General features: G+C 40.2%; 1 protein-coding gene across 4 annotated transcripts; it reads left to right on the top strand.

Moving 5' to 3' along the window:
- The first annotated feature begins 288 nt into the window (after window positions 1-288).
- On the top strand, window positions 289-17166 carry LOC121865476 (protein argonaute-3-like). Of its 4 annotated transcripts, none has more exons than XM_042364979.1 (5): window positions 289-954; window positions 2148-2350; window positions 2577-2716; window positions 4382-4609; window positions 16958-17166. In XM_042364979.1, exons 2-5 carry the CDS (start codon window positions 2158-2160, stop codon window positions 17147-17149), a joined length of 753 nt encoding a protein of 250 aa, XP_042220913.1. In that variant the 5' UTR covers window positions 289-954; window positions 2148-2157; the 3' UTR covers window positions 17150-17166. The 4 variants fall into 4 exon arrangements, with proteins under 4 accessions (XP_042220913.1, XP_042220895.1, XP_042220885.1 ...); XM_042364961.1 differs by lacking the exon at window positions 16958-17166 and adding an exon at window positions 11111-12225 and having other exon boundaries at window positions 2158-2350; XM_042364951.1 differs by having other exon boundaries at window positions 291-954; window positions 2158-2350.
- The last annotated feature ends 104 nt before the right edge of the window (window positions 17167-17270 follow it).

The raw sequence follows: 17270 nt of genomic DNA on the forward strand, positions 1-17270 counted from the left end.
CCTCTCTACCTGCCTCTGATATGAAGCCAGTAATAAGAGCTCCCATCCATCCGCTCGAGTTGGCAATGCAGGTAGGATGCTGTCGGAGCAAACAACCTCGACGATATCCACCCTGCTTTGGATGCCTGGGGACATTAGGGACCATTGCACCACTGGGAGACTGCGTTGGCCTACTTCTGCATTGGCCACACGACGGACTCATGGTTTTTTTAATGGAGAGGGTGCCCCCGTCCCATTGACTGTTCAACACCTCCTGGTGGAGTGCCCTAGCCTCGGAGATCTTTCGTCGGAAGCATCTCTCCCAGTGCCAGGGGGAAGATGAGTCTTACGATCTGTCTTTGGTGCTGGGGGAGGGAGTGAGTAGCATGGGAGGGGACGTCCTTTCCTTCCTGGAGGAAGCTGGTGTTCTGCACAAGCTTTGAGTTTCATCTATTAACGTTTAAATGTTTTTTACAAAAGTTTTATGCTACTGTTTATTATTTATGTTTCTTACCTTGCAATGCTTGATATTAGTCTTAAGCTTTTATTTTAAATTCAACGACATATTACCCACGCTGTTGCTTTGCAAGGGATGAAATTACCACAAACAATCAAACAAGTGTATCCCTCATATTCAAAATCGCTCATAATTCGTAATGTTTTGCTATTAAAATTGTTTGTGACAGTTCGACTTCTATCATTCATATACCCTTGAGTTTTAATAATATCTAAACTCTGTAATTTTCCATATATGTCCAAAATTTTATGAACACACCCAGGCACAGAGGCTTTGTCATTCTAATTTATCTGTTGTTTGGTTTTTCACCAAAGATTGACCTTGAGGAATCAGATGGCAAGAGGACACAATACAAAATTTCACTAATGGTGAGACATCGTGCCAACCTCCAGGAACTTACGGAGGCACTTAACTGCTCTGCTCGTGAACAGAAGACACTTCCATTAAACATATTTCAGGTTAATATAAGTTACCTAGTTTTTATATATTTTTTCAGGGGTGGATCCAGGGGGGGGTCCTGGGGGTCTGGACCCCCCTTTTCATCAGAAAATTTGAATACTTATTCTTTAACACAGTACTGTACTCAGGCATTTTTGTATAGTAAAATGTAATTACTTGTACTATTGACCTCAGAATATTTCCTAATATCAAGTGAACATGGTTTCAAAATGGCTTCAAAATGCCCATGACATTGGTCAGATTTAAAAAACAAAATCGGTGGGGGGGGGGGGGGCTTACATTATCCCCAAAAAACCCTCCAGCCGGGTGAGCTTGCTGTGTTCGCCATGTTCCCCCCACACAAAACTGGATCCGCCCTTATTTTTTTTTTTTTGCCTAATCTACATGGTTAGATTTTGACAGACCCTACAAATTTGTAAATATTAACAATAATAAATCAGTGGCATCTATGTAGAAAATGGGTTATGATCCATGGTCCCAAAATGGTATACTGAAATTCATTTTAATAAAAAAAAGACCTTTTTCAGGTGAAATATGTTGAGTGCAATGAAAACTTAATTATCAGGGATCTAATAATATTTATGCAGTTTGACCAAGGGTAGCTGACAAAAGCAATCAAAAGGTTATTTTGAGTAGGGACCATCATTTCTAATGTGTTCAGATTTTTTCTGTCTCACACTACCGACAGGTGTCTGTGTCATTGTCAGTATCTTCCAATGATGGAAAAAGAAAAAATGCCTATATTATTGTTTTTCGTTTATATAACAAAGCACAAGATAAAAGTTACCCAAAACACTAGCTACTCAATATAAGGACAAGTCCCTGACCTGTTGGTAAAATATTAGGACGTGTGTAGTGAACCTTGTTTGGTTGAGCCATGAGATCCAAAGTAGATTAGGGTAAGGCTTCTGAAATATACACGACAGGAAAAAATGTTTATCAGTCATATGTATTTATGAAAATACATATGGGTATTAATGGAAAATATGTAGTGAGGACAGCCTATACAGTACAGTACAGTAAAACTGATATGTATAACACATTACAAGAAACTTTCAAGATGAATTTTTGATGGAGATGGATGTCACTGGCCCAGTAATGGTATACTGTATATGAATCCTGATATACAGTATATAATTTTAACAATTTGGGTTAATTTAGATATTAACTTTATCTTGTTTGTTTTCTTGAGTATTTTACAGATGGTTGAAGTAATGTTTCGTCATTATCGGGCCATTAAGTATGAATTGGTTGGTCGTCGTAACTTCTACTCGGCAGGAGGAGAGTTTGGAACGCCATATCCAATTGGATGTGGCAAGGAAGGTGTGACTGGTTTTTTTGGGTCGATGAGGCCTGCATCTTGGAAGGATGGATCTCTCTTACTGAATATTGATGGTATGATTGTACGAGTATATACATGTTTGTCTTGTAATGTGCCAGTCTTGTTGATATATAGCACATTTGCTTGAGATTTAGTTTTGTAATTACTGAATATCATGTATTTCTTTATACAGTAGTCAGAAAATATGAAATTATTGATTGATTATAAAATTTCATTAGCTCTAAATCTACTAAATCGCTTAGTTTGCTTGTTATTAAAACATTTTATCTCTATTTTTAGTTGCACACACAGCATTCTATAAAGAACAACCTCTTCTGAACTTTATTCAAGACTTCATGAATTTTAGGGAAGATGATTTTCATAGACCATTAGAGCCATTTAAACGATCAAAACTTTTGCAAGAACTAAGAAATATTAGGGTAAGTGCAGTCTTATGTATATTAGAAGCAAATACGGTGGTCCCTTGGTTAACGAACACAATTCGTTCCAGAGGGTCATTCGTCAACCGAAAATTTCGTTAACCGAATCCATTGTTTCAATGGGATATTGGGTAATTGGTTCCAGCTCACCGAAATGTGCATACAAAGTAAAAAAAAAATGCAGTAAAGTACACTTACTTTGAGGTGTGTATGTAGAAGGTTCCTGGATGATGATGATGGGAATTAGAAGTGGGGGTGGATGAGAAGGGAGAAGAGAAGTAAGTGCGGATGGAGGAGAAATCATCTTTCAGGGACCCATGCTTGATGCAATCATTTCACCAATAAAATTATAAGTTCACTAGGTGTAATTCAAAATTATTTTATTTAAATCAACACTGCACTGCGCTATATATTATCAATGCGTTAACTAAATTTCAGAATGATCAATAATTTCAATGTAAAAATGCAAAAATATTCAAGACACCAACAAAATAGATGTTCACTCCACTGTCAACAAAGCCAAACTGACGCCTAGTGGCTGAGTCAAGCGGCTGATGGGCGCACAAAACACTAGTTCCCTGTACTGCATATATTATCAATATGTTGACTAAATTTTAAAATGACTAATAATTTTAATATAAAAAATGCAAAAATATTAAAGATCACAACTTTCTTGATATTTACTCCACTGGAAACGAATATAAACATAGAAGAGATTATTGAATTGGCAGACTAGCCCATCAACTGATGCTCACAACAAAACGTGTTGTTCTTAAGGACTTCGTTAATTGAAGATTTGTTCGTTAACCAAATTAAAGATCCTTATGGGCGGTAATTCGTTAACCAAAATTTCGTTAATCGAACCATTTGTTAACCGAGGGACCACAAAATCTTTATAACTCGGCATTTAATATCTCGGAATTTAAACAGTATAATTCGGCATGTGTATGGTCTTGGAATTTATTATAAAATAATTTGGGAAATGCTGAGTTATCTAAAATTATCAGGGAAAATTTCGGTATTATTGAGCTTCATAATCAGGTGAATAAATTATAGACACCCTGTATATAAAAGACCGTACAAAGCTGGTAGCTTTTCTTTTTGGAATAAAATTTGTAGAGTTAATGAATGTGGTAAGAGTCATAGAGAACACAGTCCAGCATTTAATGATTTGGAATTACTTGTGCAAGGCTCACTTTCTTATGGAATTAGTTACAACCCAAGAGATTTAGACTCGTGAACCTGAAGCAGTAGAAACTGATGCATTATTCTGTCCAAAAATGCTTTGGATTCATGAGTAAATGTCGGGGTTTGTGTTTCAAGAGGAGAGGTGACAGGACTTTTGTGGGTGATTGTATAATGTTTTAATCATCATCCACATCATCATTAATGTTTTACAACCATTTATTGTGCTTATATAAGTTAGCTGTGATTATCTGTAGGCAACTTAACAAGGTGCATTGTGTCTTCATTCCTCTTTTGTCAGATTAATATCTTTGACATTTCTCACATCCTCTGTTTGTTATTCCTTGTTCTCCTCCCCTCCATATTCAAACTCCTGCATCCCTTGACTCAAATGGTTTCTCCATTCTCTCCACACGCCCAAACCATATAACTCTACCTCTCTGCAAAACCTCACCAATTAAAGTAACTTTTATATTTCAGGTGCAAGTTACACACTCCAATATCCCTCGCACTTACAAGATTATAGATGTTTCAGAACATTCTGCCGAGAAACAAACATTTCCTTTAAAAGATGAGAATACTGGGAACACAGTTTACTGCACCATTGAAAACTACTTCAAGAACCAATATGGAAAAAAAATTAAGTTTCCAAAGTTGAACTGTGTACAAGTGTCTCCTGCTGAAAGGAATGTGTTTATTCCATTTGAGGTATGATTGTAATTGTGATATATATATATATATATATATATATATATATATATATATATATATATATATATATATATATATATATATATATATATATATATATATATATATATATATATATATATATATATATATATACAGTGGGGTATGCTATAATGAATCTAATTGGTTCTAGAACCTTGTTCGTTACAGCATTCGTTCGTTATAGGATTAATCCGTTCCAGGCCCCCAAATACAACCACTTAACACTGAAAAATATAATATAAAATTGTAAAAATTGTAAAAAAGTGCATAAATATGCATATAAACCCCTGAAATAAAGAATATCATTAATATTTGTAATAAAAAAACAATAAATTAGAAAAAAAAAAATTTTTAAATAATGTTCGTTGTAGGAGTTTCGTTCGTTATAGCATTCTCAATTTTATAGGTAAAACCGTTCGTTATAGGAATATTCGTAGTAGGATCTGTTCGTTATAGCATACCCCACTGTATATATATATATATATATATATATATATATATATATATATATATATATATATATATATATATATATATATATATATATATATATATATATATATATATATATATATATATATATATATATATATATATATATATATATATATATATATATATATATATATATATGTAACCGGTCGGAATTTGCTGGACTTTAATTTCTCACTTGACTTGGGGTTTATTAAAATTTAATAGATGGTAAAGGCAGTGGAAGCGCCCCTTTGAGAAAAATCCCGAACCAGCACAAGAACACTTAAATCTACTACACAAAATGAACTGTCCGTGACCCGTGGAAGGATAGCGTCTGTGACTGGGATGAATGAGACACACTGTAAAATTTAGACACTTATATTCCCTCCAACACTACAAACACAATCAAATAATGGTACACCAATATGCGCACCTCTTAACTTAAACTTTAACCACTACTCTGGGGAATAAAAGTTATACATGACATAGAAATTATTAGAAACACAGGCAACAATAAATTTAAAGTATTAAGAAATGTTAATTGCACATATGAACAGGCCTTAGGGCTTTCCCAAAATAATATCAGTCACTTAGGAAATGGTACTAAAAAATAAGAAATTAAATACTCCACAATGAATAGGCCTTAAGGGTCTTCAACAAAATAATATCAGTCACTGAGGAATGGTAATAAAAGATAAGAAATTAAATACTCTACAATGAATAGGCCCTAAGGGCTTTCAGCAAAATAATATCACTCAACAAAATTATAGCACCCCAACAGGTGTACACTTCCTAACCTAACCTAACCACTGCTCTGGGGAACAAGGTTATACCTGAGATCAGAATTATGAAGAATTAGAGGCATTAAAAGAATCAAATCACAGTATCACTCTGGTTCCACTTAATGGCACAAACATTCAAAAAACACTACTATCAAAATTATTTAAGAAATATTAAACTACACACGTCAAGATAATATCAGTCTGAGGAATGGTGTTAACTACACCCGTGATAAGGAAGATAAAATGTTCCTCTAGGTATCTCCTAGAGTCCTAGACTCACGGTCTCAGTGTGTGACCATTAATATACTCAGATAGCCTCAGTGTACTCCCAGTGCGTCCATGGGCAGGAAGAGAGTGAGCCAATCAGACCTTGTGCAGTTGAGAGAAACTTTAGCTTCCCGTTAGCAAGAGGGTTTCACTAGCTGCTCGGGACATGTGGGGTTGTGCACCGGAGTGGTAAGAACTGATCACCCACTGCTGATGCTGGTCCCGTGTCGTGTTAGTTGTCGGGAGCACTCGTTCACTCAAGAGATCCTTTGCTACCCCGCTAAACAGTGACAGGCCTACACTGATCGGTCCAATGGCGACAATCGCCACCCTCAATCATCAACGGCAGTCAATCTCTCGCAGTCAACTCCGGTCAACTCCAGTCAACTCCAATCAAGTGGGTTCTGACGGAAACCTTGTTATACTGCAATAGCGCAGCACAGGTGACTAGGCCACGTGACTATTTCTGATGGACGCGCGGAACGTCTTGTCTGTGTGAATGCTCTCCGGGACTGGGCTAGCCAGCGTCGTGTCTCCCCAAGGCGTTAGCTTGGGCCTACGTGATATATTTACCGCCTAACTAATAACTCCTTGGGACACCCGTAACATTATTCAGACTGCTAAATGATCTATAATAATTTCAAATTCAATAATAGTCCCTTAACTTCATGAATCGCATCATTATTAATTCGGTAAATCACATTTAATATCATATAGGCCTAGTTCCGCAATCTCTCGCTACGAGCAGGCAGCGCTCCCTCCCCTCAGATGACCTTGAACGCTCAGTATCACTCATGGCGGGGCATTTGAACTTGCTCTGAAATTTCTGAATATTACAATCGACCCCCCTAAAAAAAGACAGCACTGTCCTCATGTGCTGAGAAAACATGCATACGACCCCCCTAAAATTTTGTTCTAAGGACTGCACCTCACCCCTTTTGCTAAATGCAGCATTCCCGTCTTCTCTTCTCTCCTTTTCTCTCCCGCTAACACTCGACCCCCCTAAAAAAGACAGCACTGCCCTCATGTGCTGAGAGAACAACTTAGAACCCACCTTCAACTCTGTACTATTCCACTCGCAGCTAGCAACTCCATTTCTTCCTAGCCCAACTCAATACCAACCAGAACATCACGCTCCCCTTTTGCCTGGCCCTTAACTAGAGAACCAATGTCAAAAAAATACTCAGTCCACGTCTCCGAACCTCATGCCGGCAGACCAACCCTCTGACAATGTACCAGTCCATCTTAGTGAGGCCCTGGACATTACAACCGTACTCTCAATCCCGCTCATGACAGCAACTCAATCCCGCTCATGACAGCAACCACTACTCAACGCACATCTCTGACCTAACCATCTCTCCAATCCCCTCTGCCCTACTCACAACTCCTCCAACTCACCCCGTACGACCTGCCTTTTCTCATTACCATGCACCCTAAACTGTAATCGGTCGGCTTCGTCTTGTCTCTCAGCTGGAGGGCTCGATCAACCTCTCTGAACTACTTACGTACCCCTATATTTCCCACTTGGACCTCACACTTCCTTGACTGCTGGACGTGTGCCTGACATTCACCCCTTGTTTCCTCCCTGAACCGTTGAATGTGTGCCTGAGACTCCCACTTGAACCTGTTTACCTGTGCTTGATAATCCCTCTTTAGGTCTCCGAACTCCTCTCTCAGCTGTACCAAGGTCCCGCGGCCGTCTCTCTTCCTCCTCATACACATCTCTATTGTCAAGCCTAACCAACTCAGTCCGGGCACAAGGATGAGCATCAGTGCGAGTTCAATCCCTACCATTGCTAACCAACACATGATGGCGTTCATTATCCCAACCACAGTACTATCAGTCACGACATTAAAAACTACGCTCTGCTACCATTTGTAACCGGTCGGAATTTGCTGGACTTTAATTTCTCACTTGACTTGGGGTTTATTAAAATTTAATAGATGGTAAAGGCAGTGGAAGCGCCCCTTTGAGAAAAATCCCGAACCAGCACAAGAACACTTAAATCTACTACACAAAATGAACTGTCCGTGACCCGTGGAAGGATAGCGTCTGTGACTGGGATGAATGAGACACACTGTAAAATTTAGACACTTATATTCCCTCCAACACTACAAACACAATCAAATAATGGTACACCAATATGCGCACCTCTTAACTTAAACTTTAACCACTACTCTGGGGAATAAAAGTTATACATGACATAGAAATTATTAGAAACACAGGCAACAATAAATTTAAAGTATTAAGAAATGTTAATTGCACATATGAACAGGCCTTAAGGGCTTTCACAAAATAATATCAGTCACTTAGGAAATGGTACTAAAAAATAAGAAATTAAATACTCCACAATGAATAGGCCTTAAGGGTCTTCAACAAAATAATATCAGTCACTGAGGAATGGTAATAAAAGATAAGAAATTAAATACTCTACAATGAATAGGCCCTAAGGGCTTTCAGCAAAATAATATCACTCAACAAAATTATAGCACCCCAACAGGTGTACACTTCCTAACCTAACCTAACCACTGCTCTGGGGAACAAGGTTATACCTGAGATCAGAATTATGAAGAATTAGAGGCATTAAAAGAATCAAATCACAGTATCACTCTGGTTCCACTTAATGGCACAAACATTCAAAAAAACACTACTATCAAAATTATTTAAGAAATATTAAACTACACACGTCAAGATAATATCAGTCTGAGGAATGGTGTTAACTACACCCGTGATAAGGAAGATAAAATGTTCCTCTAGGTATCTCCTAGAGTCCTAGACTCACGGTCTCAGTGTGTGACCATTAATATACTCAGATAGCCTCAGTGTACTCCCAGTGCGTCCATGGGCAGGAAGAGAGTGAGCCAATCAGACCTTGCGCAGTTGAGAGAAACTTTAGCTTCCCGTTAGCAAGAGGGTTTCACTAGCTGCTCGGGACATGTGGGGTTGTGCACCGGAGTGGTAAGAACTGATCACCCACTGCTGATGCTGGTCCCGTGTCGTGTTAGTTGTCGGGAGCACTCGTTCACTCAAGAGATCCTTTGCTACCCCGCTAAACAGTGACAGGCCTACACTGATCGGTCCAATGGCGACAATCGCCACCCTCAATCATCAACGGCAGTCAATCTCTCGCAGTCAACTCCGGTCAACTCCAGTCAACTCCAGTCAACTCCAATCAACTCCGGTCAACTCCAATCAAGTGGGTTCTGACGGAAACCTTGTTATACTGCAATAGCGCAGCACAGGTGACTAGGCCACGTGACTATTTCTGATGGACGCGCGGAACGTCTTGTCTGTGTGAATGCTCTCCGGGACTGGGAGAGAACCCGCCTCGTGTCCTCTCAAGGCGTTAGCTTGGTCCTACGTGATATATTTACCGCCTAACTAATAACTCCTTGGGACACCCGTAACATTATTCAGACTGCTAAATGATCTATAATAATTTCAAATTCAATAATAGTCCCTTAACTTCATGAATCGCATCATTATTAATTCGGTAAATCACATTTAATATCATATAGGCCTAGTTCCGCAATCTCTCGCTACGAGCAGGCAGCGCTCCCTCCCCTCAGATGACCTTGAACGCTCAGTATCACTCATGGCGGGGCATTTGAACTTGCTCTGAAATTTCTGAATATTACATATATATATATATATATATATATATATATATATATATATATATATATATATATATATATATATATATATATATATATATATATATATATATATATATATATATATATATATATATATATATATATGGAAGTTTTCATTTGTTTAACTTCAGGTATAGACTAGAGGTGCCGCGACCTGTCAAAATACATTTACAGGGTGAAACCAGTCCGGCACATTGGGACCTTAAAATTTTGGGCAGATACAGTACCCTGTACAATAAAGCCTCGAATAACGACAGTAATGTGTCCTCCAATAATGCAGTGTAAGGTAAATCATCGTGTTGTGAATCATTGATTACCTTTAAAATACTGTAAAGTAATAAGAGTGAGATACGTTTCAAAGTCTGACCTTTTCATATCTTTTGCGTGACTTTTTACCCTCTTTTCCCCCCAAACAATAAAGTTAATAAAAAATGCAAACTATATTCTTTAAATAATGCAGATTTATATCGTAATTAGGCCCCTTTAAAAAATTTAATAACTTTATCTAGAGACCAAGGTGGGATTCTCTAAGGATGATCTGAGCATTTGATAAATTCTTGGGTTCAAAGTAATATTAAAACTCAATGCCAGAGGGTCAACCAATGCTGATTTATAAGATGCAATTGTTGATCCTTGAAGGCCTTTAACTCTGAACAGAAAATCTAAAAATTCTAACACCACTGTGTCCGACAATGTGATTGGAGTCGCTAACCTGATAAATTGTTGAAAAAGTTTCAAAGCTTTCTCATATTGCATAGAAGTTTGGGGCCTATGACCTGCTATCACTTGGTTAACGATATTGGAATTACCCAACAATCTATTTAAACATCTTTCGAGAAACTGCAAGCGTGAAGTGCCAAGGATATCTCGAACTGAGGGTGCAGTACCTGTTCTATATATCCCTGTTGCAATTGTAGTGGATGCAGGCACCAGTCCAACAGATCGAGACACCATGGTTGTAGGATCCAATATGGTGCAATTAAGAAGGATCTGAGTTTGTGAACCACTTTGGGCAACATTTTGTGAGGCAAAGAGATCTATTTGTGGAGTCCCAAACCTCCTCACTAAACTCTTGAACTTCTATATCTTTAGGGACCATTCTGTTTCTGTTGATACTGGTGTAGTGGATTCCTCCCCTACAAACGCCGTTTGTCGCTGAGTAGCCGACCCTCTTTGAATTACCCAGCCTGCACCTCCAGCGCCGCCTGACGTAGCGGGGGTCAACTATCAACCCACGCCTACCCCCGCCTTATAAGACCTCACCCCGCCGTGACCACCCTCTTTCTACCTACAGCCACCAACAAGCAACACCACCTCCTCCTCAGCTCCAGCCTGGCGGCGACCATGGCGTCCCTGAAGCTGCGTGCCCTCCTCTGGGCACCCTCACCAACCAGCTCTCTCTACTCAACGCATGTAACCATGCTGCCTACCTAGCACCAAGCTGCATTGTACATCCAATACAATATGTATAGAGAGAGCACATCGTGAGTTTCCTTTCTCCAACCCATCCTGAGAGTGAACCAATATCTCATAACCCTACACTGGCCTTAGACGGGACAACGCATCTGCCCAATTGTTTTGTACTTCCGGTATGTGAGTTGCTTTGAGGTAAAGTGTTTGCGTTACACAAACTTTGAAAAAAATTTCCGATAGGTTTAGAAGAGGCCAAGATCTGGTTGAGCCTTGATTGAGACAAAACACTGCCTTTCTGTTGTCCATGGCAAACAGAATCGTCATGTTTTTGAAATTTGGGTTTGCCAACAAAAAGAATAGGACTACTGCTAATTTTTTGTTTGTGTTTGTCCCAAAGGGAGTTGCTCCACTTCCCTTGAAGGAACTCTCCATTTGAGGAATGGTATCCCCATCCTATTTAGGATGTGTCTGTACAAATGAAGCTAGACGTCGCATTCTGGATTGAACAAAAATAACGTCGTCAGTTACCCATCTGAAACTGAAAGAAATAGGACCCTGGTTGTTGCTGTAGTAAAATTAACGTAAAAAAATATGTACCGGTATGTGTAAATTAATATACAGTAGAAGTAACCACCGATGGTAAAGAAAAAAGTGAAACTGATAGCGGAATGTCAACGTATACGTGCGCACTCAAGGAAACGGCGTAATATATCTTAAGAATATGTACAAAAGATTCATTATTATTTACCCGCATTAATGATTATGTAATTGATTGAATTAATGTTTATATATGCAAAATGAACAATACAATTCATTAATAATATGTAGAAAATTAAAATACACAAGAGGAGACGAGACGACATTGTTTTCGTTAGTGTTTACACCCTTGATGATGGTTCTACATATGAAACTGAAAAAAATAAGACCCTAGTTGTAGCTGTAGTAAAATTAATGTAAAAAATGAATATGTATGTTTTAAGTAATGGTATTTAATGTTAATGAATGGAACATTAGAAGTACCTTGTGGGGTATGAGATTGTTTGTATTCACACTCAGGATGGGGTGGAGAAAGGAAACTCACAATGTGCTCTCTATATACATGTTGTATTGGATGTACAATGCAGCTTGGTGCTGGGAAGGCAGCATGGTTACAAGCGTGATGTAGAGAGAGCTGGTTGGTGAGGGTGCTCACAGGAGGACAGCTTGTGGGTCGCCATGCTTGCCGGCGGGAGCGAGGACCGCCAGGCAGGCGGAAGAGGTGTTGCTGGCTGGTTGGTGTAGGTAGAAAGAGAGAGGTCACAACGAGGTCAGGTCTTAAATAGCGGGGGGTAGGCGTGGCTTAGTAGTTGACCCCCGCTCCGTGATGTATGGCGGCACTGGTTGACCTAGACCACGAGGCACACACTGTGGAATTCGTGGGGTCGGCTATGCAGCGACAAACAGCGTTTGTAGGGGAGAAATCCACTACAATACTCCCCCTTCCCTCCAGGCGGTGTAGGAGACTTGTTGTCTGCAGGGTTGCATAGCACATGTGAGGCAGAACGGGCGGTGCATGCCTCATGTAAGACAACGGCGATGGCGTGGATGAGCGGGTCGCTGGAGACAACTGTCTAGATACACAATATCTGTGGGAGTAGAGAGGGAGAAAAAGGGTGTGTGGAGGCGATGAATGTTGTGCTTCCCTCACGGCAGGTACAGAGTCGTCAGATGCGCCTGCTGGGGTGTGTGGGCCTGGGTCAGGAGCAGGGGCTGTGTCAGCAGAAGCGGATGAGGGCTCGTGACAGCAGCTGGGTCCACGACAGCAGCAGGGTGCAGGACATTAGCAGGGAGTACCTGAGGGAGAAAAGAGGGGTGTGTGGGTCCGCACTCAGGAACAGGGGCCGCGTCAGGAGAAGCGGCAGGGGGTACTGCTGGGCCGGGGTCGGCGTCCGAGGCAGAACGGGTGTGTTGGTCCTCGTCAGGAGCAGGGGCCGCATCAGGGGCGGCAGGGGTTACTGCTGGGCTGGGGTCGGCGTCTGAGGCAGGACGGGTGTGCTGGGGTCGGTAGGATGTGGTGCTTGGGGCAGGAAGAGGCGCTGGTGTCTGATTAGAGAAACAGTGCTGCTCTAGGGTGTCTAACCTGCTGTGTAGAGACAGTAGTTGTAGAACCGATGAGAGCTGCTTCTGTTTGGATAATCCAGTCTTCCATGTTGCTTGAAGACTGGGAGCGTGATCAGTTTCTCCTCCATCCTGTGTGAGTGCGAATCTCCGGGAGTCACCATTTGTGGGGTTCAAGATTGTTTGGTTCAAACTCAGGATGGAATGGAGAAAGGAAACTCACAATGTGCTCTCTATATACATGTTGTATTGGATGTACAATGCAGCTTGGTGCCGGGAAGGCAGCATGGTTACAAGCGTGATGTAGAGAGAGCTGGTTGGTGAGGATGCTCAGAGGAGGACCAGCTTGTGGGTCGCCATGCTCTCCGGCGGGAGCGAGGACCGCCAGGCAGGCGGAGGAGGATGAGGTGTTGCTAGCTGGTTGGTGTAGGTAGAAAGAGAGAGGTCACCACGAGGTCAGGTCTTAAATAGCGGGGGTTAGGCGTGGCTTAGTAGTTGACCCCCGCTCCGTGATGTATGGCGGCACTGGTTGACCTAGACCACGAGGCACACACTGTGGAATTCGTGGGGTCGGCTATGCAGCGACAAACAGCGTTTGTAGGGGAGAAATCCACTACAACCTAACCACTAATTGTAAATACAAAAAAAAAAAAAGCAAGACTGCGCAACGCCAATGTAAGTAAGTACCTACATGTGAAACCATATCATAATTTCTCTACATAAGAATATGAAAGCAACTCTTATTACTGTTAATATAGGTTTTAAATAATACTTACGAATGTAAAACAAAAATTCTACTCACCAATGGTGGTAAAGTCGAAAACATAAGGACAGCCAATGAATGCTGTTGTGTGAGTTTATACTCAGATGACGAACTCGTAAGGTTCAACTCTGGCTGAAGCTGTAGCTTTCCATAAAGATGTCATAGCTGTTGCTGAAACTGTTACTGAACCTGCAGTTCCTGAAGCTGCTGCTAATGCTGAATTTGATGGTGCAGCTGCTTTTTTTTTTTTACGGGAATTAGCCCACCCGGGCACAGGTTAAACGACCCACAACGGAGCCTGGGGGGCGAAAAAAAAAGAACGGAAAGAAATTGTAAATATAGAAAAAAGGTTATACCGTATTAATCTACACCACGAAGATGCCGGAAAACCAGCTTTTTAAAGTGAGACAGATTGTTAGAGCATGGAAACACAGAAGAAGGCAGAGCATTCCACAGCTTGACTGTGTGAGGAAAGAAGGAAGTACTATAACGGGTTATTCTCGTGTGACCGAGATCCACGGAGAAACGGTGGGCACCGCAAGCAAGACGTGTGTTACGAACCCACGGCCTTGCCGGCGGTACACAGGATGCCAAATCCACTGAACATTGCCCGTTAAAGTACCTGTAAAAGAGAGAGAGTGAAGCAACATTGCGGCGAAGAGAAAGGGAAGAGAGATTGTCGACTAAAAGAGGAGAGTTAATAAGACGAAATGCCTTTGATTCCACCCTATCTAATACTGTAGTTGGACAGAAGAGCCACCCCAGATATGAGAGCAGTACTCCAAGTTAGGACGAATGAATCCCTTATATACTTGGAGCAACTGCTCAGGAGTGAAATAGCTGCGGCATCTGTACAGCATTCCCAACTTTCGGGAGGCAGCTTTAGTTATACTAAGGATGTGTGATTTCCAGGACATATTGGAGGAAATGGTGAGGCCTAACATATTTATTTCAGAATTTGGGAGGATGATAGCGTCCTGAAATGTAATTGGTGGGAGATCGTCTAATTTACAAAGTGTAATTGGTAAATATTGAGTTTTATTACTATTGAACTTAACCATGTTTGTATCTCCCCATTCAGAGATGCTGCACAGATCCGCATTGATAGAAGTAATGATATCAGTTCTAGAAACAGATCTAGTTTGAGAGTTAGGAGGAAGGGGAAAATGTGAGAAAGAGTGAAGAGTAGAATCATCGGCGTAAGAATGGATAGAATTAGTTTTAGTGTGAAGTAAATCATTGATAAAAAGAAGGAAGAGAGTTGGTGAAAGAACAGAACCCTGTGGGACGCCACTATTGGTTGAGAAAGAGCGAGAAATCGATCCCTCGACAACAACTGCCATGGATCGGTTCTCAAGGAAGCTAGAGATGAGAGAACAAAGTGGGGGAGAGAAACCAAAGGAGGGAAGTTTAGATGGCAAAGACTTGTGCCATACCCTGTCAAATGCTTTGGAGATGTCGAGGGCCACGACAAAAGTTTCCCCATAGTCCCTAAGAGAGGATGACCAAAGATGGGTGCAATAGGAGAGCAGATGGTGTAGCTGAAGTTGATGGTTTAGGCCTTTGAATAATAAAGCCGTTGATAGAACCTTGCATAGCTGCATTTTTTCTCATTATATATCTTTATGTAGGGGTCATATGCGTTTTCACGTCCCTGTTAATTTTAATGCTTCGTTCAGTTAATGGATCCACTTCAGAAAATATGTTCATTGCTTGCTGCATATAATATCTACAGACCTCTCACCTTTTTCATAGCGTTTTAACACATCTTGTTTCTCGGCCAAGCTTATACACTTTCTTTTAGCTTTTGAATCAGCACTACCATCACTTGCTCTCTTGCTTATGCTAAATAGGGAAGCAAAAATGCTGTAAGAAACCCGAGAAAGTTTTCTCCTTTTCCTGTTCAGATGCACGAAACCAAAAGGCCCGCCAAGCTGTGACTGTTTATACTAGTGATGCTGGCATCACCACTCACATGCCCTGCAGCCTCCATGCGCAAGGCATGTTTTTTTTTTTTATAATATACATTGGGATTTAGTTATTATTTATATGAAATTGTAATTTTATTTTATTTTTTATTATATTTTCGTCGTAAATACGAAGGAAATAACGGTGTAGATTGAATTGGGTCCTAAATAAACCAGGGTCTTAAATATGAATCGTCGTTAGTAGAAGCGTCGTTTTCGGAGGCTTTCCTGTATACCGTAGGCATACCCCGGGCTACAGAAGGGTTCCGTTCCTAAGGAAATCTTTCTGCAACGCGAAACCATTTTTTCCATATACAGGGGTCCTCAACTTACGAACGTCTGACTTACGAAAGCCCGCTGATACGAATGGGGTTAAACTTGAAACTTACAGTATTTTATTTACCTGATGACTTATTTTTTACTTTCATTTATTGTATTTTGTCATTCTATTTCTTCTTTTCTCTTAAATTAAGTGATTTTAGATGTATATAAAGACTTAGGCTATGATATAGTGGGATTTTAAACATTGCTCTGTAAGTACGGTATGCACATAGCATGTGTTCCGTCTTACGTACATTTCCGACTTAAGAACTTCCTCAGGAATGGAACCTGTTCGTAACCCGGGGACCCCCTGTACTGCACTGTACTTCACTGCAACTGAGTGTTATGACAAACCAATAGTCATGCTTTGGAACAATGCCAAACTTTTGGTTGTTTGAATATTAATTACAAAAACAACTATGAAAAATATTAAGATAGGCATATTCAAACTTAAACTTATGTTGAGAATTTCCAGGAAATGAGTTGTTAATATTATTTTGAGGATTCAGCTTGAGGAACCTTATGTTACATACCTGGTAATTTTGAAAAGTAAAAAATTCTCATGAATATTCTTTTACAGTGCTGCAAGATTTACAAAGGTCAAAGAGTGGTTAAGAAGCTTAGTGATCGAGAAACTGCTCAATTTATTAGGACAACAGCTGTTCCACCAGCAACAAGAAAGAAACAGATATGCAATATTCATCGCACCAATGACTTTACTCAAGATCCAATGCTGAAGAATCTGCAGTTCAGTATAGCAGAAAGAGGATGACCTCTCCCGTTTCTTTTATATGCAGTAATCACCATTTTATATATGAACATACAGTATACTTTTCCATTGACCCATTAGGCTTTGAGCCATTTTATATATATATATATATATATATATATAT

This window comes from Homarus americanus, unplaced genomic scaffold (assembly GCF_018991925.1).
Source record: "Homarus americanus isolate GMGI-L3 unplaced genomic scaffold, GMGI_Hamer_2.0 scaffold10975, whole genome shotgun sequence".
Taxonomy (NCBI): Eukaryota; Metazoa; Arthropoda; class Malacostraca; order Decapoda; family Nephropidae; genus Homarus; species Homarus americanus.

Coding starts and splice junctions, on each gene's coding strand:
- LOC121865476 (XM_042364951.1), top strand. CDS start 745: ATGAACACACCCAGGCACAGAGGCTTTGTCATTCTAATTTATCTGTTG. Junction 2,351..2,576: donor TCTCTTACTGAATATTGATG/GTATGATTGTAC, acceptor CTCTATTTTTAG/TTGCACACACAGCATTCTAT. Junction 2,717..4,381: donor AAGAACTAAGAAATATTAGG/GTAAGTGCAGTC, acceptor TTTATATTTCAG/GTGCAAGTTACACACTCCAA.